Source organism: Eurytemora carolleeae, unplaced genomic scaffold (genome assembly GCF_000591075.1).
Source record: "Eurytemora carolleeae unplaced genomic scaffold, Eaff_2.0 scaffold611, whole genome shotgun sequence".
NCBI lineage: Eukaryota > Metazoa > Arthropoda > Copepoda > Calanoida > Temoridae > Eurytemora > Eurytemora carolleeae.
This window is the reverse complement of record NW_019396499.1, coordinates 49,631-71,210: the sequence shown is the minus strand read 5'-3', so window position 1 is coordinate 71,210 and position 21,580 is coordinate 49,631. Positions and strand designations below refer to the sequence as shown.

Here is a 21,580-nt window from a genome sequence, read left to right as displayed (position 1 = left end):
TCCAAGATTGAGTGGAATAACAAAGCATGGTTGGACACAAACTATATTCTACACTATAACGATACAAACGATTAGTGTTAGACAACGAGGTTATAGTGTATAGAGTGATGATGTACGCTAATCCTTTTTACAGGCCATAAACTATACCGATTATAAGGGGATTCTGGCCTAACCTATATTATATCATTGTTAGTAAACAGTTTTAAGTGTAAAGCACACACCAGACTAACCAGAGTGAGCAGCATTCGGTTTCTTCAATTTGAAATCAAACGTGTTTTGGTCTTTAATTCAATAATCATTTACTTTACGGATTTGTTTATTTTATACATTTTTATTCAAAATGCATATGCCAACAAAAAAGTATCTAAAAAAAAGGCTAACAAATTATGATTAATGGTTCAAATTGTGGTCGAAAGTCACAGCTTTCTGGAATATTGACAGAACCGTTAAATCCACGTGAGCACAGCTAGCTGAGCACACAGGTATAGAACTATCATCCCCCTGGTGTTAGACCAACTAAACTTGATCTAAGTACATATTACATTTGACTGGGGCGAATATATATCCATTCAACTCTTCTGATCAGATGCTTTGTGCTGACTGACTAGTCCTAGGCATAGAGAATAGAATATATATATATATATATTCTATTCCATATGGTCCTAGGGGACCCCGTGGATAAGATGGGCAAGGATCTGCTTTCTTTGCCGGTAAAATAAATGCCATTTAACTCCGTTCTCCACAATGATTTTAAACCACCCTTTATACAAGACCCACTTGCTATCTCTAGATAAGAAAGGGGGTTTCATACGCTTGTTCACCTACACTATTATTTATTTAAGGTTGCAAACATACTCTGAGTTCGATACCCTTTTGGACTGAAAATCTGGATTGTTTGACTTTATTCTTAGTTTGTAATTGTAATGCATCATTTCTCCGACTGGGAGCAATGAACATATAAGATACTATGTACATGGATAAACCCTTGGTTGAGTTCACAATTATTCAACTTATTTTATCAAATGATTAAATTAACCATTTAAGAAACTGTAAGTCTTTATTTTCAATTGCAGTTTCTTTGAAAAAGTGACAATTGTGCAATGCGCATTTCTTGCTTATAAGAAGTATTAGAGAAATCAGAATTAAACACTTATTGAGCCAGAAGAACGAGGGTATCTTCTAATTTTTTAATAGAGGTTTCAAGGCTACCAGCCTCTACCAATGACATCAGACATCGCCATCTTTGCATGGAGGGTCACTTGACATTTATCGTACAGTCCTTTTATCTGCTGGTCGCTACATTTCAGGTCGTCATTAAATTCTCAATCTTAGAGGATCACCCTGTAATCTGTTAACTTAACCAATTCATGATAATCATTTTACCTTGATTTAGATTTATTTGTATCTGTCTCTAGGGTAGTAGATCAGTATATTTTAATCAGAATTCTAATAGAAAATCTATCCCCTGGGAACAAATAAATTTGATGGCTATTTATGCATTCTATCCTATCCCTCCATCCATCTATCCTCTCATCCCTTTCTCTCCACACGGGCAATATATATATATCAAGTAACGTAAGAAAAAAATTGTTTCATGATGCAATTATTTCCGTAAAACATAACAATGGGGGGGGGGCGTTATTAATATACATCTAATTTAGTTTGTTTCAGACATTTTTAGGATCGCACGCTGAGGTACAACTTAAAGATTATCTTAATTTTTAAGAATAATTTGCGGCATTCCTTCATCAACATTATGTTCAAAGCATAGATTAATAACTAAAGAAATAGAATACTAGATGTCGTCTTTTCAAGATTTAGGGGTTTTTCGTATCATAAACCCGGAGGCAGAAGCCCAAGGAATACGCGCATGCTCTCTCTCTCTGTCTTTCTGTCTTGTCATTCAACGCAGCGTTTAACTCCTTTGGGCTTCTTCCTCAGGGTTATTGTGAACGAAAAACTCATAAACCTTGAAAAGACGACATTTAGTTTTCTATCTGTATTGTTATTAATCTATGGTTACAAGTATAATTCAAAATATCACAAAGTTTCCTCTGTTTATTTTAATAACTTTATTTCATTTACTTAAAACTGTAAACATCTTGTATACGATATCAAAATATTCAAAAGGAAATATAAAATTGAAAAACATGTTATATATAACATATATAATATATCATATTTACATTCATATAAAAATGTTGCTAAACTAATCTTCAAAATCATATTTTAACTTTGAAGTCTGAATATATAAAACATAAAAAAGACAAATTTGTACTGTTTAATACCTTTCCGCTCTCCAACCTTAGGTGTGCTTAATTCATTCATTCTATTCAATCATTTTTTCATTTGACATTGGGTTGTTAAATCGATTCTCAATTACCTTTTTAAATTCTTTTTTTTTCAGTCAAATGTGTGACAGATCAAATATCAGCTGGCATATCAGAGTTATCTATCCTCTGGTATTTCAGAGTTATCTCTCATCTGACATATCAGAGTTATCTTTCATCTGGTATATCAGAGTCATCTCTCATCTGACATATCAGAGTTATCTTTCATCTGGTATATTATAGCCATCTCTCATCTGACATATAAGAGTTATATCTCATCTGGTATATCAGAGTCATCTCTCATCTGACAGAGTTATCTTTCATCTGGTATATTATAGCCATCTCTCATCTGACATATAAGAGTTATATCTCATCTGGTATATCAGAGTCATCTCTCATCTGACATATAAGAGTTATATCTCATCTGGTATATCAGAGTCATCTCTCATCTGACATATAAGAGTTTTCTCTCATATTGCACATGAAAGTTATATCTCATCTGGTATTCAAGGTGCCTCTTATCTGGCATTTGCGACGCATTTGTAAGCTGGTGAAAAAGTTCGGTATCATTCCCCTTACAATTTTGACAACTTTCCAATGGTTAATGAAATTAATGAATGAAAAAATGGATAAACGGTAATTTTTGCTAAACCATACTGATTACTGATGCATTGTGCTTTTCATCCTAAAAAATTCAAAAGTGCCACAAACCATGAAATAGACATCATCAACTGTATCTGTTAGCAAAAATATGTAACACTGGTTCGACGGAAAGGTGGACCATAGAACGGTTAAAAGACAGACCATTGCAACGATCAGCAAACTGGCCAATAGAACAGTCAGCAAACTGACGACCAATAGAACAGTCAGCAAACTGGCCAATAGAACTGTCAGCAGACTGACCAATAGAACAGGCAGCAAACTGACCAATAGAACAATCAGCAGACTGAACAATGGAACAGTCAGCAGACTGGCTGATTGAACAGTTAGCAAACTGGCTGATTGAACAATTAGCGGACTGAACATTTCAACAGTTAGGAGACTGACTGATTGAACAGTCAGCAGACTGGATAATTGAACAATCAGCAGACTGACCAATAGACAGTCAACAGACTGAACAAAAATCTGTCTGTAGACTGACCAATAAACTGTTCAGATAACTGACCAATAGAACAGTCAGAAACTAACTGCTGGAACAATCAGAAAACTGGCTATTTAAATGGTCAAAATAATGATTGATAAAACGGTCATACTCAGAAACTGGCTGACTGATAAAACAGTCAGAAGTTAACTGTATAATGGAATGGCCAGAAACTGGCTGACTGATGAAACGGTCAGAAATTGACAGACTGATTGAATGGTCAGAAAAATGACAGAATTATCAGAAAACTGGTCAGACGACTTATAAATTTCATATAAATTCATTAAAACATGGACACAAAATTGACCAACTGACTGGTTAGAAATTGATTCTTTGACCAGTCTGTGGAAAGATAAACTAATCAATATTAGGTCTCCTGGTATTTAAGCCGAAGAGGATTGAGGTTGAGATCTAGGAACAGATTTTCAATATCTTCTGAGACATTTCCCATCGGCTTCCCGTTCCAGATGATCCCGTCCCAGATCAGACTCCCCTCGTCATCTGTCACTTTTCCCACACCGTGGGGATATCCTTTCTTAAACTTGCTCTCCAACCTGTAAAAAAAACCAGAAATTGCCAAGGTACCAGGATCCTTTTCCTACAACTTACTAAGTAAGGAACTCTGGATGGAAATGACCCTGGTACCTTAGGCACACACTTTTCCTTTCTTATATAGGAATGATAAATGTTTTAAGGCCGTGTACAAATCATTAAACAAGTAAGATAAAATTAGAAATCCTTACAAGGGATTTAAATTTTAGGAGGCGGAAATACAGTGTACATAAAAAAATGATATTGAAAATGGTGATAACAACAACAACGATGATAATCAAGATTAAGATTATAAGCATAAAAATTGTCTTAAATAATGATACAATCATAACCAGAAAGTCCCGAAATTAATTGACAGTTAATCAGATTTCTTTACATATATATCTCTGGTAATTACAAACGCATAGTAAAGGCAGACCACATTTTGGAATTGGCAGGACTTGGAATAGTTTGTTAATATCATTTCATTTATCATATTTGTAAGATTAGCTTGTGAAGTCATCTTTACTAAATTCAAAAAAAAACTATCGTTTCGCTTTTCGTTTTTTCTTCATAGTTTTCAAAATGAAATGATCATTTTTCAAAACCTTTTCAAATAGCAATTTTTACTAATATATGTTGCTCTTAAGTCACCAAAAACGCAGACTTCCGCTGATTTTTCTGTTAAAATGGTGCATTTAAATTATTTATTCAATCAAAAAAAAAAGATAGATATCCTCATGCACAATGTTTCATGGACCAATTGACATGGACCAATCTTCAGCGAGGTCTATATATATATATATGAAAAATCTTGACTCTATCAGAAGATATAAACCTAAAAGATTGAACAGAATTTTGCTAAATTTCATGAGAAAAACTGATAAATTTGGTTTTGAATTACAAAAGACTTATGCAGGTTTCTTAAAGTTAAAAATCCTAGAAGATCCAAAATATAGATAATAAAGATGACTGGCTTTAGACCAACGCTCTGTTTTAGTTGTAAAAACTTAAAAAGAAGTCGGGTCTTGTCATTGTAAAAGTTTTCTTTAAGATCGAGTTTTAAAAACAGAACAAATCTAGTTTTGACTGGGTCCGCATAATGATGATTTAAGGAACCTTGAAGATATCATTAACTAGCTTTTTAAAAGATTAAATAATTTAGATTAATAGATTACTCGCAGAAGAACTAATTATAAATAGACTGAAAAGAAATATAAAAATGGGTATAAGATTAGAGCTTAGTATGTTTAGGGCTGGGCGTCGTTCCAGGGAACGATCGTTCTTTGGCGGGAATAAACAGAATTATCAGGAACGATGCCATTGTTAAAAAAAAGAATGAACACATAGAAGATGTTTTTAAAAATATTAGAAAGATCTATAAATTAACGAACGTGGAACGAATGTTAATTGGTTAAAAAGAACGATCTGGAACACACTCTAAATCAGGAACTTATTCTAAATCTGAAGAAATTCAGTGTTTCCCACAATTCTAACCCATATATCTTTACAAACCAATGGTGGAGACCTTAGATATTTTAAACTATGAATTCTGTTTGAAACATAAAAGGTTTTCACCATCACCTATGACATACAAAACTTAAAATGTCAATATAAATTGTTTTAAATGGATTACTCTACAGTAATTGTACATGGTACAAATCTACGTCAATCGAAGATAATTCAAACATTTTCAATTAATTCCCATCTTGATATTGCAGACATGTTGTATCTGATAAAACCTAATCTTTGGCTGGTTTTCATAGTGATAAAAGTAAACTAACCATCAACAAATAGAAATGGGCATTACTTTTTTGAACAAACAAAACTTCTGAGAAGGAATAAAATTTTTTGTGCAAAAGGGTATTGTTCAGAAAAAAAGAACGATGGAGGAACAAAATGGATCCTTCAGAGAAACAAACTTGAAAAATACTATTTTTTTACCGAACAAATTAATTTTCCAAAATCGTTCAGCGAGAAAAGGAAGGAAATAGATGGAAAATGAACGATAATTTTGAGAACAAACAAAATAAATTTTTTTTTTGAACGGATGAAAATAAACGAAATGGGTCGTTCACGAACGATGTATATAGAAAATTTAAAAGTCAAACGTGCCAGCTCTACCACCAAAATTATTTCAATTTTGCACTAAATTTACCTTGAACCATCTTTAAATATGACAACGCCTTCTCCATGGGCTAATCCATTTCTGCAATATAAATATATTGAACTAAAACATGCCAGGGTGGGCAAAGTTCTAAATCAACAAATCCATGTTTTTAAAAACACTTCCATTTTAGTTTTAATATGCAACCCTGCCAGCAAAGTTCTGGAGTAGCTTTATTTTGTTATTGTACTTTTTATTCCTTGACACTGAAAAAATTTGTTTAATAAGATGATAGTCAAAATATTGTAAAATATGCTGTCCGCTTATTTACAGTTTATTTTGATTTAGGGGAATATGTATTCTATTACAAAACTCTACAAAATTGAGTAATTATTGTATCAAAACATAAACAGTTTAGAGAATAATAAAATTTAAATTAAAGAACACTGGAACTTTTGTACTGGGTTTTATTTTACAGATAAAACCAGCTCCACAGTAGGGTTTCAATCTCTTTTGCGAAATTTTCGTTCAGCCAACAAAAATGTGAACGAAATCAAAAAATTTGTCACATTTTTGCAAAATTTTAGCCTTCTTTTCAATTAAGTATAAAGAGATTTTTAATTGGCGGCTCAAACATGTTTGGTTCCACGTGAAATTTGTATTCTGTGTTTTGAGATTTGAGCCGGTACTTAAGTGGAACCGGTTTTTGGCAGTACATGACACGGAATTCTTTAAATTCTGCCTCTATAAAAAGATTGGTCTAGGACTGGAATCATGAAAGCTTAACCAGCAAATTGTGTTAATAAACAAAAGATATATTAAGCTAATTATCACGTTTTATGGGAGCTCATTCAATTAATGAATTCATGGTTGAATTCAAGCGAACATCGTTAAAATGCAATTGCTAACAAAGTAAACTATATGATTTTCAACGTTCTGAAGAAATAAGACATTTTAATAAGAAAAATTAGAGATTTTTTTTACCTAAAGGTTCCAGCCATCTTCTCCAGTCTAGGAATTGCGTTTGAAAACCACCAAGTTGCATTTCCATGGACAGTGTGATTACTAAATCAGATACTTTTTTAGAGCAAGGTTTTTGAAAACCATATTTTATATTCAGATATGGAAAAACTTTGATTATTGGGCACATAGTCTGCATTTATTCTAAAATTCACTAATCATATTTTATTTAGAAATATGCGGAAAATTGCCATGGAGGGTCACTAGAAATTAAGTGTACAGTTCCTAAAAAAACTTTTTATGACTTTAGCCCGGGTATTCTCATATTAAAAGTAAAATTGCGGAATAACAATTCTCTCAAAAATGAATGAAATAAATTTCCAAATGATTTTGTCTCAAAAAATCCTAGAAAAGTGTATCACTTCGTATAAATTTTTATTTACTTGATCTAGGGATAGTTATTTAGAAAGTTGCGGCAATATGCGCAAGCGCCACATGCTTACCTGAATTCTCCTGTGACAACATCCCCCTTAGGCGTGAGCCATGAACCCAAACCGGCGGCAACACCATCAAGAAAGTCTCCCTAAATAAATTCAATTTTTAAATGCAGCTTTTAGTTCTAAACACATTAGGTGTATTAATTATCATCATAGTTAGAAGAAACTAAAAATGTTTGGTTTGGTTTTACCTGATAGCTATGTCCGTTACTGAACCATTGTCCAGTACCATTGTACTGGCCGGCACTAAATGTACCGTTGTACGTCAATGTGCCCTGAATAAAGTAAATCAGCCATTTTGAAAATAGTTTTTTTAAATATGATGATTCCAAGGTTAAATTTCTGTTTTCTGCATTAAATTTGACAAAATTACAATAGTCTCTGAAGTCTGATCCTTTGTGATCCCGCATGAACATGATAAATTATATCTACATATTGTATTTCTGCCACAAATATATGCTTTGAAGTTAGAGCATCAAGAATTCAACATTAAAGCCATAGATTAATAACAATACAGTTGTCGTCTGTTAAAGATTTATGGCTTTTTCGTTCACAATAACCACCAAATCTTGAAAAGACGACATCAAGTGTTGTACTTGTATTGTTATTAATCTATGATTAAAGTAATTTATTATATTAAATACTTTGAACTAATGAAAGCAAGAATAACAGATAAATTGGAGATATTTTAACTAAAATATAACATTCAAATCTTCATTATATCATTTAAACCCACGTAAAATTAAAGTGAATTTTACAAAAATGCTTTATAAATATTATTATGTAACCAATTAATTATTTTCAAATCTAGAGTAGCCACGAGTTCCCAAAGTCATGCCAGTAAAATCGAATAAAATAGACTAAAAGAAATGACGAAGACCAAAACATTTTGTCGCAAAGGAATAATCACTAAATCTATCAAGGATGAAATAGAATTAGAGTGGCATATCCGATTCATAACGGTACCCTTAAGTTTTTCTCTGAACATCTACAACGAGGATATCCTTATTTTTTATCTAAAAGTTGAGTGTCAGAAAATCGTCCTTAATCAGACGGCGTACTATAAAATAAACTCATTTTAATTAATGTACCATGTACCATATGAGGTAGTATAGTAACCATGTACCATGTACCATATGAGGTAGTATAGTAACCATGTACCATGTACCATATGAGGTAGTATAGTAAACAGACTTGAAATTAACTTAAGTTAACAGTTTTTATAAAGAATTAAAAATACTTTTTAATTAATGTTATTTATTCAAACTCACCTGGTTTGTAAAGAATTGACCGTCACCGCTTGGCCGGCCTAGGTCATCAACATCACCTTCATAATGGGAACCATTTCCAAAATAGTAGGTTAGACCCTCACATATACCTTAATATAGTTAGGTTGACCCCTTAATCTTTATATTATATATTATAATATTTAACATGTGTACTCACTGCAAGAAATGACAACAAAAGCGGTAAGGATAGATATATAAGATGTGACTTCTCTACAACGGATACTCCCAGAGTGTGCAATATACTCGATGGAGTAATTATAGTTTGATATATGTATTACAGGGTAATTACAGCTAGACACATCGTACACTTTGCGCGTTATATGTATTGCTCCTACGAGGGAGGGAACCCCGGAGGCCATGATCCTCCGCCATGCAGACACAAGCCTCCCAAATTTGCTGGAAAAAAAGAGTTTACCCCATGCAGTAAGAGCCTCCGCTATACAGTATGAGCCTTATAGCATAAATCAAAGATTAAAATAAAATAAACTAAGTTCAATTCAGAAATGAATTTACAAAAAGAAATGTTTTATTATCAAACATTAATCTTTTATGAGTCAATAAGATACAAATCATGGCAGGTAATGAACAACATTAATCTTCAGTAATAAACTTGTCACGATGCATGTTGAATAAAAAAGAGTTATAAGGAGGCTGTCCTGTATAGCGAAGGCTCGTCTACTGCATAGCGGAGGTTCTTATACTACATGGCGGAGGCTCAGTCTGCCTAGCAAATCAGGGAGGCTCAAGTCTGCATGGCGGAGGATAATGGGGTGCGGGGATTCCCTCCCTCCTCCTACTGAAGTCTCAGGAAGGCGGAAGCTAGGCATATGATATACCGCAATGCATGTTCGTTAAAGGAAACAGCATTCATTATAAAGGAAGAAATATGCGATATATCTGAAGAGGTATCCTATGATTATTGCTCTTAGAGTTGAGATAGGGAAGTGTAGTACATGTCCCTAGTCCAACTTTTCAAGTCACAAAAAATTAGACCCCTAGTTTTAATGGCTGGGTGCAAGGGAGGATTCAAGTTAAAAAAGTAAGCTGGAAAAATGTTCAAAATTAAAATTTTTAATTTTGACAAATATGTTATAACAACAAATATTTTACAAAAATATAATTTAATTAATAATAAAATTAATTAATAATTAATAAAAAGGTATTAACTATTTCTGATTATTATCCGACCCGCCGTTTGACTGTCCTCTACTCTCCCCTTTGCAATTTTTTTTTCTTTAAAATTTGTTCTATGAAGTTGAAAAAGTGAAGAAGTTTTAGAATTTCTAATGTCAGCCGTTTTCAAGAAAAAACACACACCCCCCCCCCACCCCTCCCTTTATTGTGATAGGATAGGGTTAAAGGTATTTTTCAAGTAACCCGCCATTTATAGAGGAGCATGCTGAGTCCATTAGCGACCAATCTAATCAGGGTTCCGTCATGTGTTTGGTGTCTATTCTCAACCAATAGAAATAGTATGGCGGTAACATCTATCTATCTATCTCATTATCCAATTAGAGTTATGAATCCTTATATCGGTGCTGTCAGTAAATAAAAATATTAACTTCTACTGAAACTATAGTGCCAATACACAACGGTACAAATCAAACCTTTGTTTGAGCAAATCAATTAATTATATTGGTTTCTCAAGCATAGCAATTTGTGGATTTCGTTGCAAAGAAAAAGAAAGAAGAAACTATTAATTATATAAAGCAGCGCTGTGAACAGAGGTGTACTATAGGTTGCCACAAAAAATCAGGGTTGTCACTTTCAGAAATTACCTGCTAGAAGCAGAATAGGAAGAAGTGTAACATAATGCTGCATTTTCCCTCAAATATATTCTAGACAAAAATATTCATGATTAGTAATAATTATTATTAGAAATCTTCGTTATTTTCTACTCAGATTAGCGGGGTCAGAAGAAATGGAATATATTTAAGAGATTGTTCAAGAGAGGAGGGATTAAACTATTTAGGACGATTAATTATGATTAATCGTCTATATTTAATACAGTTTTGAATCCAATGCTTTTGAAATTGATATCAACCGCTTTCCATTAGTAGAAAAAAATTGTTAACTTAATTTAACATATTGTTGATTAAATTTTACATATTGATAACTATCTCTATAATTGATAACTATAAAATTATTTATATATACATATATTTTTATGTATTTCTACTGTCAACTTTAAACATATTGTAATACCTTTAAAATTAATAACGAAACATAATGTATATATATTGTTATGTATTTATATTGTCAACTAACTTAAAAAAATATTGTTTTATAACTTACTAGCTGAAAGGCCCGGCGTTGTCCGTGGAAAAAAAATTGACCAAAATAACTTACACATGAGTGTGAGTGTCCACAAAAAAAATCAGCCCAATCGGTCCAGCCGTTTGGCCGGCTATACGCAACATTATATATACGAACGTCTTGTTTTATTACATAGATGATAGGTAAATAAATTATATATATATATATATATATATATATATATATATTGTACAAAGATATATTGTATTTGTAGATATACAGGAAGAGTTAAAAAAAATGAGATGATTGTCGTTTTACACATTCAAAATTTGGGTTGAAGATCGTTTTAAGTTTAAAATAGTAAAAAGTTAAACGTTCAGTGATCAACATAAAATTGCAATTTTTGTGAAAAATTATGCTAAAATCGGGACATATTTACGTAATTCTATTGGCAAATGAAACATATTCAACAAAATCTATATATAAAATATCAAAAATGTTTTTACTGTTTTAATCACGTTTTTTTGTGATTCATTTTAATTTGTTAATAGATATTCATAAGACCCCCCAAAAATAGCAGAATTTACAATGAATTTCTGGAAAAAATGTCTTTAAAAATAAGGGTTTATTTTTTCGATGTTAGGTACTTTCCCAAATGCATTTTCCCAAGAACGAATTCCTAATTGACAATTTCCCCAGTGGCAACTTCACAAAGATTAGGTCAGGCCTTCTGAGGCGCCATAGGCTGCAATGGTNGCCAGGACGGACCAGGGGGCCGAGCTCCGCGGCTAGAAGTTGCCACTTTGGGAAAGTACCTAACATAATTAACAAAAAAGAATATTGAATTGATTCAATTTATTTTAATAATTTTCCACCTAAAACTTCAGCTGTACAAATATTTTTAATAGTGATTTGTAGAACAACACGAATCGTTTAAATAATCTATATATAAAGTAGTAATCTTTGTTTGTTTGTTTGCATGTCCGATCATAGCTGAGAAGCCCCTTGACTGATTTGCCACATTTTTTTATGGGGAACTCGGGACAACCACGTAAATGTCCTTAGATAAGTTTTGAGATGCTTCGTTGTGACCTGATTTGCATGTTTAGGGAAAATAGTTAAATCGTAATTTACGACCAAGTGCGGGTAACGACAGGAGTACCCTGGGCAACGCTGGGTTCCCAAGCTAGCAATTTATGGACTTCACTCTATAAGAGACAAGTCTTAAATGGATGAATATTTTTGTGTTTGAAGAATGATTAATGAGATGAGAAAGATAAAATAGTCTAGTTTATTCTGGTTTGTTATATCAGGAATATACATTATACAGCTCTTTGAGAAAAGATATAAAACTAGGCTTTTTCAAAAATAATAAATGTCGACATTTTTCCAGGCAAATCCCCAGAGGTCATGTGAGGCCCCGCACAAAATTTTATCAATTTAGATTTGCAGCTGACGTTTATTTCAAACAGACAAACAAGCATTATTTTCAACATAGATAGATAGATAGATAGTTAAACATTTTCTTGTGCAGGTCACTTTGTCAGTTTATAATTAAAATTTTTACCTCAAATGTCGTATTTGTCATTATAAGCATCCTAATATTGCATTGCGTTAAATTTAAGTATTTTCAATGTTGGTTTAATATCTTACATGTTTGAAATCATAGCTCCTCGTTCTGAAGAGCTATTTAGAAATTAGATACAAACATTTTTGGTTTAATATTCTTAAAAGAAAAAGGAGTTGGTATTTAAAGGAAAGTATTTGTTTACCAACAAAAAAAAAAACAAGAAGCGACTACCATTTTGTTTACAGTAATTTTACAGCATGCAGCTTTTGGATAAATTTAAAAAATCAATCTGATGAGGTTTTTTAGTGATCTATATCTAAGGTACGATGTTCTCTGCAATTATTCCCCCAGGTTTAATAAAAACTTTTCTGGCAATTTTTTTTTCTCTGTATTAAAATATAAACTGTACGGAAAGTATAGCTTTTTAAATTGGATTCTTACAGTGTTCTCCCTTAAACATGACAATTTAAAGGGCTGTAAGCGTAATTTCAAGTGACATTCCATTTAAAGAGGAGCCATGATATTTTTTGATATTTGTCTGAGCTTTGACGATGAAAACATGTTTGTTTTTCTACCTAAAAATTAATGATTTTTTAATTGCGGATTTTATGCAGAAGAATCCTAGAATGTAATTTATAGAATTCAACACTTTTTAAGATGGGAAAACGACGATATCTTCAACAGTATTGATCAGATAAAGGTTTAAAATGTAATGTAATTTCAACGACACCCAGTCTTCAGCTTAGCTCAAAATTCCAAAATCGTAAAAGATATTTAATAGTAAATTGATTTAAAGATCAAGTATTTATAAATAGGAATATTTGATATCATGCTTGATCGTCATTAACATATCCAACCCCAAAGTAGGAGTTTTGAACGTCGGATTTGTGCTCAAACTCAGGATCTATAAAAAGTTTTATATGTTTTAAATGAATCCTAAAGAAGCTTTCCACGACCTTGCATACTCAGTTCAACTACATTACATTGCCGGTCTGTCCCTTTAAAAGGACTCAATGTACTTCACTAAGAAAAGTAGCTGGATTTAATTTTAAAAAAGCTATTTTGTCAATATTGTTTTAATATATAATATAAATCTTCTTAAAATAAGTTCAAAAAATTTACTTTTGTTGGACATATATAATAAATAATGATACAATAAATCTTTAAACAGTAGTTGATTTTTCTTATAAAACAATGGTGTTTATGTTTTTTGAAATTGTTAATATAGAAATAAGAAATAAATTAAACTGTACTGCACCTTCGGGATATATAAGCCTTATTAAACTATCTTAATTTAGTTTAGTTTATGTTCTAAACAGTTTCAACCAAGTAAATTTGAATAATCCAAAATGGAATTTACTTTATTTCTTCTATGCTGTATTTGCGAAGTTAAGCGTATGATTTCAGACAGTCCATGTTAAACTGCAGGATGTATCCCCGGGGGGTTAAACAGGCTTAAAAATCAATTTTTTTTAAATGTAAATTAAAAAAAAATTATTTAAAAAAAATCCATCGGCACTTCAGCAAGTGTTTTTATTAAAGGTAGGAATAGTTCAGTTTTCAGGTAGTATAGAGGGTCCTTTGACATAACCCTCAATTGGAATCAAGTACCGACTGAACCATTAAAAAATTCTTTTTTCTTTCTACAAACATATTTGGCTTGTCCATGGTTTGTTTGTTTGTTTTTGATTGTATTTTGCATGTATGTAAGTAGTTTGCAATGTTTGCGAATTTCTATTTTAGCGTTGCTCTTTTGCAAGCTTTTATTTAGCAGAGACAAACAAAAATTTAACAAATACATTTTTTCTATTTTTTTGACCTGCCATTTTGAACATAGGTCTGAGCATTTAACATTGTATATATATATATGTGTAAAGGTTTCTGATTGTCAATAAATTCCGGGTCTATCTGATTATGACTGTATAAGAAAGTTAAATATGTTAAAATACTTAGGTTCTTAAAGCCTAACCCTAACTAATAAACCAACTCAGATTTTTCGAGATGAAAAATATAAAAAAGCCTCAGTTCATTTGATTTACTTGTGGAAAAAATGAAAATAAAATAGTACAAGTAATTTTTCATAATTAATTGACTCTTCAAATAAATATAACATTTTCTTACTTTATTTAAAACTAGCTGAAGGGCCCGGCGTTGCCCGTAGAAAAAAAAAATATTTTTAAAAAATTTCAATTTTTAGCCTATAATTTCCCTCGGCCACCCATGAGGTTCACAAAAAAATTCAGCCCATTCGGTCCAGCAGTTCGGCCAGCTATAGACAACATTTATATATACGAATGTATTGTTTTATTATGATACTTGGTAACATCGGAAAAAAACTCAATTCAGATATTTTAAATTTATTGCCCGCAGATAGGTTTATAAATTTTATTTAATTTTGAATTGGAATTATCAATTTTTATCTTTCTCGAAACTTTTTGAGCCAGAAAATAGACTTTTTACAATAAAAATACATTTTTGCATCCAAATGAAAACTTTATTTGAATCACAGAATAGGATTTTGGCTTTTTCAAAATTTATTAAAATTCAAACAATTTCTTTCTTTATAAAAAATACGAAAGAGTTTAAAAAAATCAATTTGAACGATGTAATATTTATCATTTATGAACAAAGTTGTAGATTTATAATAAAAGCGTGAATCTCAAATTCCAATTTTACGAGTGTTGTATGAAAAATGTTTAGCTTGCGTAATACAAAAATAAAATTAGATTTTTGAGAAATGAGATCGCAAACAAGTTTAAGGGCCCCTAGGATGATTCTAAGTTTCGTTGTATGAGTACAATATCATGAAATTTCAAGAAATCAGGAAAACTGAATCATTAAATTATTTGTAAAACATTCCAAGACTGGAAACTTAATAGAGATTAAGATAACAAAACCATGTTTGCAAAACTGAGTTTCATTTTTAGATTTAAAATATTAATGTGAACATTGTTACAACGTTTTAATCTTAAAGAAATGTTCAACATTATAAATATTTTATCAAGCTGAGGAGTTATAAGCCAAGTTTACCTCTTTATTAATTCTAAAATTTAAATTTCAGATGCGGAAAGGAACTGAACACTTGTCTACAACTCTAATTATATAAACCCTATAACTTTGCAGCCATACGGACCTTTAAGAGTTAAAATGATTATAAAGTTGGACGTAACTCTTCCGATAAGTGACTAAGGATCAAGGTAGTTTAGTGAGGTTGCTTATTCTTGATACGCTCCATTTTAAGGAAAATTTCATCTCCTAACAAATGGACAGTGCAATCCGTTAATGACGTCACTGATTATAGATGCGTGGGTAGGTATTTAGTGACGTCATTTACGGATTTCATTGTCCATTAGTAAGAAGACGACATTTTCCATACATTAGAGTGTATCAAGAGTTAAGCAACCTGAATACACAACCTTGCCCTGGATGATAATATATCTAATGTTCTTAATTAAAAGTGATAAAATGAAATAAACTGTTAAAGTTCTAATACAGTTTATACAACTAAATTAATGTTTACTTCTCCTGGCTTAAATACATCTCTAGAACTTGAAACAAACATAAGAAATATAAGGGTGGAGTACAGGGGTTAATATAAGGGTGGAGTACAGGGGTTAATATAAGGGTGGAGTACAGGGGTTAATATAAGGGTGGAGTACAGGGGTTAATACTGTCTCTATTCTACAGGGGCCAATCAAACCTACACGATTTATTTTCTGACTTTACAGTTCTTTTATGCTTTCTGATTAGCAGACTTTACAGTTCTATATATTTCCGGATTTCCTAACTTTACAGTTCTATATATTTCCGGATTTCCTAACTTTACAGTTCTATATATTTCCTGATGTCCTGACTTTACAGTTCTATATATTTCCGGATTTCCTAACTTTTCAGTTCTATATATCTCCTGATTTCCTGACTTTACAGTTCTATATATTTCCAGATTTCCTAACTTTTCAGTTCTATATATCTCCTGATTTCCTAACTTTTCAGTCTAAATCTTTTATGTCCCAAACTTTAAATTTCAATGTCCTAAACTCTTAAGTTTTCAATGCCTCCAAACTCTAAAGTTCTCTCTGTCTCCAAACTCTAAAGCTCCCAATGTCTCCAAACTCTAAAATTCTCAATATCTCCAAACTCATTCTCAATATCTCCAAACTCTAAAGTGTTCAACGTCTCCAAACTCTAAAGCTCTCTATGTTCCCTGTCTCTATGACTATTGATCTTCTGACTCTATTGCTCTAAAAATATTGTAAACAAACCAGCAGATATAGATAGTAGATTTATAAATGATAACAAGGTTATCAAGTTAAGACAGACATGTATACATACATAATTAAGATTAATTAAGGAGTGGGAGGGGGGAATAAATTAATATTTCTATTTAAAGGGACAGTAAAGGAAAAATGAAAGGGGGTATAGGCTGAAAGCTAATCACTTTAGCTCTTGATCGCGACCCATGAAAGTTTTATCTGATGTTCCTGTCTCGAGAAACTGATATAAAACTGTGTTAAAATTATACGAAAATTCATCTATGTAAAATTTTGAAAATCTGAAACTTAAATCACGTGACCAGAACTATCACCAATGGCAGAGCAGTATACTGGTCACGTGTCTCCGCCTGTATCACGTGACCCCTTTACTGCACTGCCATTGGTGGAATTTCTGGTCAAGCAATACGGATGTATAAATAATATTATGGATGAAATCTATTGAAAATAGAAACAACAAATATAAAAGTAAACCTAAATTACAATTAGCTTTCTCTGGGATATCATCGTTTTCAGATTGGTTGCTTATTTGCTGAATATGATCTGTTTAAACCTACTACTTTTATACAAAATTGTATATATATTAATTTTCGTATAGATTTGACACAGTTTTATATCAATTTCTCGAGACAAGAACATCAGATATGACTTTCATGGGTCGAGATCAAGAGCTAAAGTGATTAGCTTTCAGCCTATACCCCCTTTCATTTTTCCTTTACTGTCCCTTTAAAAAATAATTTAGTTCTTTGATTTGTAGATTTACATAATTGAACATCAATATTAGAAGGATAAATGAGAGAGAAAAAGTTAATATATTTTAAATGTTTAAATATTTCAAAAGATTTTGGCATATATCCCTTTAAACATTTGTCTGATTTAGGATGACGGAAATACTCTTCAGGGAACACAAAAGCTGAAAAATTATGGATATTGAGATCAATGCTTGATCTCCTCTTTTTCTTATGATTAAGATTAATTTAATCTTACTGCAGTTACGCAATTACTTCCAGGAAATTATCTAAAGTAGAGCCAATCAGAGTGAGAAGCCGAGAAGCCGAAAAATTATGAAATTTTGCCCGCGATCAATGTCAGAACTCTCATTTGTTGGAATCCAGCAGGGATTTCCAAAAGAGAGGATTAAGAAGAAACTCCAAAGTGTAGACAGTGGATACAGGGATTTAAAAATCCGGATTAAGGGTATCCAATACTAGTAGACGCCTACCCTTTATCAAGGATGACAAAAGCATTCTTCATGCGATTGCGACACCGTTAGGAAACACTCGAGTTTCACGGCACTAAAATTTCGGCTGGAAGAATATGGATATGTCCGTCATCGATTGTCAGATTTTGTTGTTGAAAGACTGCCATTGTGATTAAGACATACCTCTCTATAATAGAATGGTCGCATTTTCAGTTCCTTTCAAAAAGAAATTTAAAAACCCCTTTTGAAGCTTGTTTAAGTTTGGGATAACATTAAAATGAGAATTCAGTGATTATGCTGGTAACTTTCTTTATATAAGATTTTGAATTCTAACAGTAAACAGACAATTATTATATTAAGAGTGAATTTTAACAGTGTACAGGACAATCATGATATTAAGAGTGAATTCTAACAGTGTACAGGACAATCATAATATTAAGAGTGAATTCTAACAGTGTCCAGGACAATCATAATATTAAGATTGAATTCTAACAGTGTACAGGAAAATCATAATATTAAGATTGAATTATAACAGTGTACAGGACGATCATGATATTAAGAGTGAATTTTAACAGTGTACAGGACAATCATAATATTAAGATTGAATTATAACAGTGTACAGGACGATCATGATATTAAGATTGAATGCTAACAGTGTACAGGACAATCATGATAATAAGAGTGAATTCTAACAGTGAACAGGACAATCATGATATTAAGAGTAAATTCTAACAGTGTACAGGACAATCATGATGTTAAGATTGAATTACAACAGTGTACAAATATGAAGTAAAAATATATAGCGAGAAATATAATTCATCTAATAAAAAATCTATTGATAAATATGGATGAGATTATGATGGTTCAAAGGAAACATTTTTTTCAAATAAACGAACTAAACCAAGCTTATGAACAAGGTGTCCAAAGAAACATGGGAATTCAGAGACGACTTTAAAAATTGTCTTTGATTTCGGCTGTTTCATTTTCTAATTTTTTTTTACTTTTTTTCTTCAAAAAAAAATTTATTATACATATGAATTAGAAATCATTGTTTTTTGCTTTTTTTTTCAACTCTTTATCTTTATTTGTGATTTCTTTGAAAAAGTAACTTACGTATTTTTTTCTTATAAGAAACATAAAATAAAAACTTTTTGAGTCAGACAACTATATTATCTTCCACATTTTGATTAGATAAAGGTTACAAGGGTACCGTTGTAAATCGGGCATTGTCATATTTTCAGATCTTCACTTTCATTATTTTATGACCCGTTAATGACATAAGCGTAGTTTTCAAAATGCTTTGCAGGTCCACAATACATTTAAACAAGTTTTTAAACATTGCTCGGTCACAGCAAAGCGCTTTTTAGTATTTTTAGTAAAAAGTTCATTAAGGAATTCTTATATTTATCTTACATGGTATTTAGGATGCTGCGCGCTCATCTTCTATTAAAACAAAAAAGAAACAGTTCGCAGATTTCATAAAAAAAGAAACAATTCGCGGATTTCATAAAAAAAGAAACAGTTCGCGGATTTCATAAAAAAAAGAAACAGTTCGCGGATTTCATAAAAAAAAAGAAACAGTTCGCGGATTTCATAAAAAAAGAAACAGTTCGCGGATTTCATAAAAAAGAAACAGTTCGCGGATTTCATAAAAAAAGAAACAGTTCGCGGATTTTATAAAAAAGTTCGTGGAATTTGTAAATCTAAATTTATTAGATATTAGAGCCAATTTTTGTTTGATCATTCATAACCCTTCCATGGGATCATTTGGGCTGGATCGGTTCAGCCGTTTTGACGTTTATTTGACACGAACAAACAGACAGACACCCAAACAAACAGACAGGCAAAGTTTATACATATAAATGAATAAATATAGTGATTTAGGCGTATTTACTGCTTACGAACCAAAAATGCATATTTTGGACATTAAATACGAATTAATAATATTAGAGTGCTGGACTACCACAAACTAATATTTAATGCTTAATGGTAAATAGTAAATATATATATTTTATCAAATTTAGATAATTGCATTGCATTGCACACTTGCATGGACACAATTACTTGCCTAGTTTTCAAGCAAATTACTATTTCTTTGTTTACGCAAGCTGTAAAGGTCACAGAATATATACGTTACTTTTGTACAATATAGTTTATATGCATTATACATTCAGGTTTGTCATTGCAACTTAAATTATTTTAATTTAATTTGTTGAATTTATTTTTCAAAATATATAATGTATAATGCAGTAGAATTAATGTTATTCTCAATATTCTATATAATAAAGCTCTTCGCTCATTTAATGTTAGCCATAGCTGGCCAAATGCTAGATCAAATTGGCTGACATTTTTTTGTGGGTAACCATTGCATGGTGCCCCGGGGATAACAAGGACTACAAAAAATTGGAAATTTTTTTTCTTATTGAAATTGTTTTCCCAAATTGTTATAAAATTCCCCAGGCAACTCCGGGTACTTCAGCTAGTTTTAATTAAAACCGACCACTCCGTCGTTGAATTGAAACATCTTTTAGATATTTTATTTCGTTTCTGGGATAACGAAATTGAGTTTTTTTGCCACAAACTTAAATATTATGTCTTTGCAACCTGATGATGTAAACTATTGATATTTTAAATTTACACTATTTGATTTAACAAAATTTATAATATCAAAGGTCTAAAATATTGGATTGTTTGTCTTCTAAAGGATTGGGTCTTGCCACAAACTCTGATTTTCTAATCCGTATATCTTTGTAACCCAATGTCGTAGATCGTAGATACTATACAAACTATTAAATCTGTTAGATCAAATAATCTAAGTTTGAATTTCAAAGGTGTACACCATCAGGATGCGTAGATATAGGGATTATAAAATTCTATTTAGTGGCATAAACTCAATTCCTTTGTAAAATACAAAAGTATGATAGGAAAGAATTTCCTTTAGAAATAGGAAATTAGGAAATTAGGAAATAGGAAATTAACAGGGTAACGGGTGTCCCGGTTTTTTATCTAGTGTTTTATATTATAAAAGTTCTCGGTATAGTTTTTTTTTTGCATGCAAAGTTATTGTTGAATTTGAAATTAAAATTGAAATAATACGAACAGGTTGTTTCGTGTTTTGTGCATCTTTTATTCAAANCTTATTTATGTAAACTTTAACTTATGTTCAGCACGCCACAATGCATTCACATTATAAATCTGTAAATAAATCCGTCAGACACCACGCTGCTCTAATTTATTTTTGAAGTTGGGGTGAAAATGTTGAAATCTGTCAGGAACCACGCTGCTCTAATTTATTTATGAAGTTGGGGTGAAAATGTTGTAATCTGTCAGGAACCACGCTGCTCTAATTTATTTATGTAGTTGGGGTGAAAATATTGTAATCTTTCAGGAACCACGCTGCTCTAATTTATTTCTGTAGTTGGGGTGA

General features: G+C 31.6%; 1 protein-coding gene across 1 annotated transcript; it reads right to left on the bottom strand.

Moving 5' to 3' along the window:
* Positions 1–2,644: 2,644 nt before the first annotated feature.
* LOC111704427 (MORN repeat-containing protein 4) lies at positions 2,645–21,334 on the bottom strand. The gene is made up of 8 exons (XM_023476663.1): positions 21,290–21,334; positions 10,634–10,693; positions 8,838–8,944; positions 7,758–7,841; positions 7,573–7,652; positions 7,094–7,174; positions 6,161–6,211; positions 2,645–4,025 (listed from the first exon to the last, which is right to left on the bottom strand). The coding sequence occupies exons 2-8, from the start codon at positions 10,674–10,676 to the stop codon at positions 3,839–3,841; spliced, it is 633 nt and encodes a 210-aa protein (XP_023332431.1). The 5' UTR covers positions 10,677–10,693; positions 21,290–21,334; the 3' UTR covers positions 2,645–3,838.
* Between the last annotated feature and the right edge of the window lie 246 nt (positions 21,335–21,580).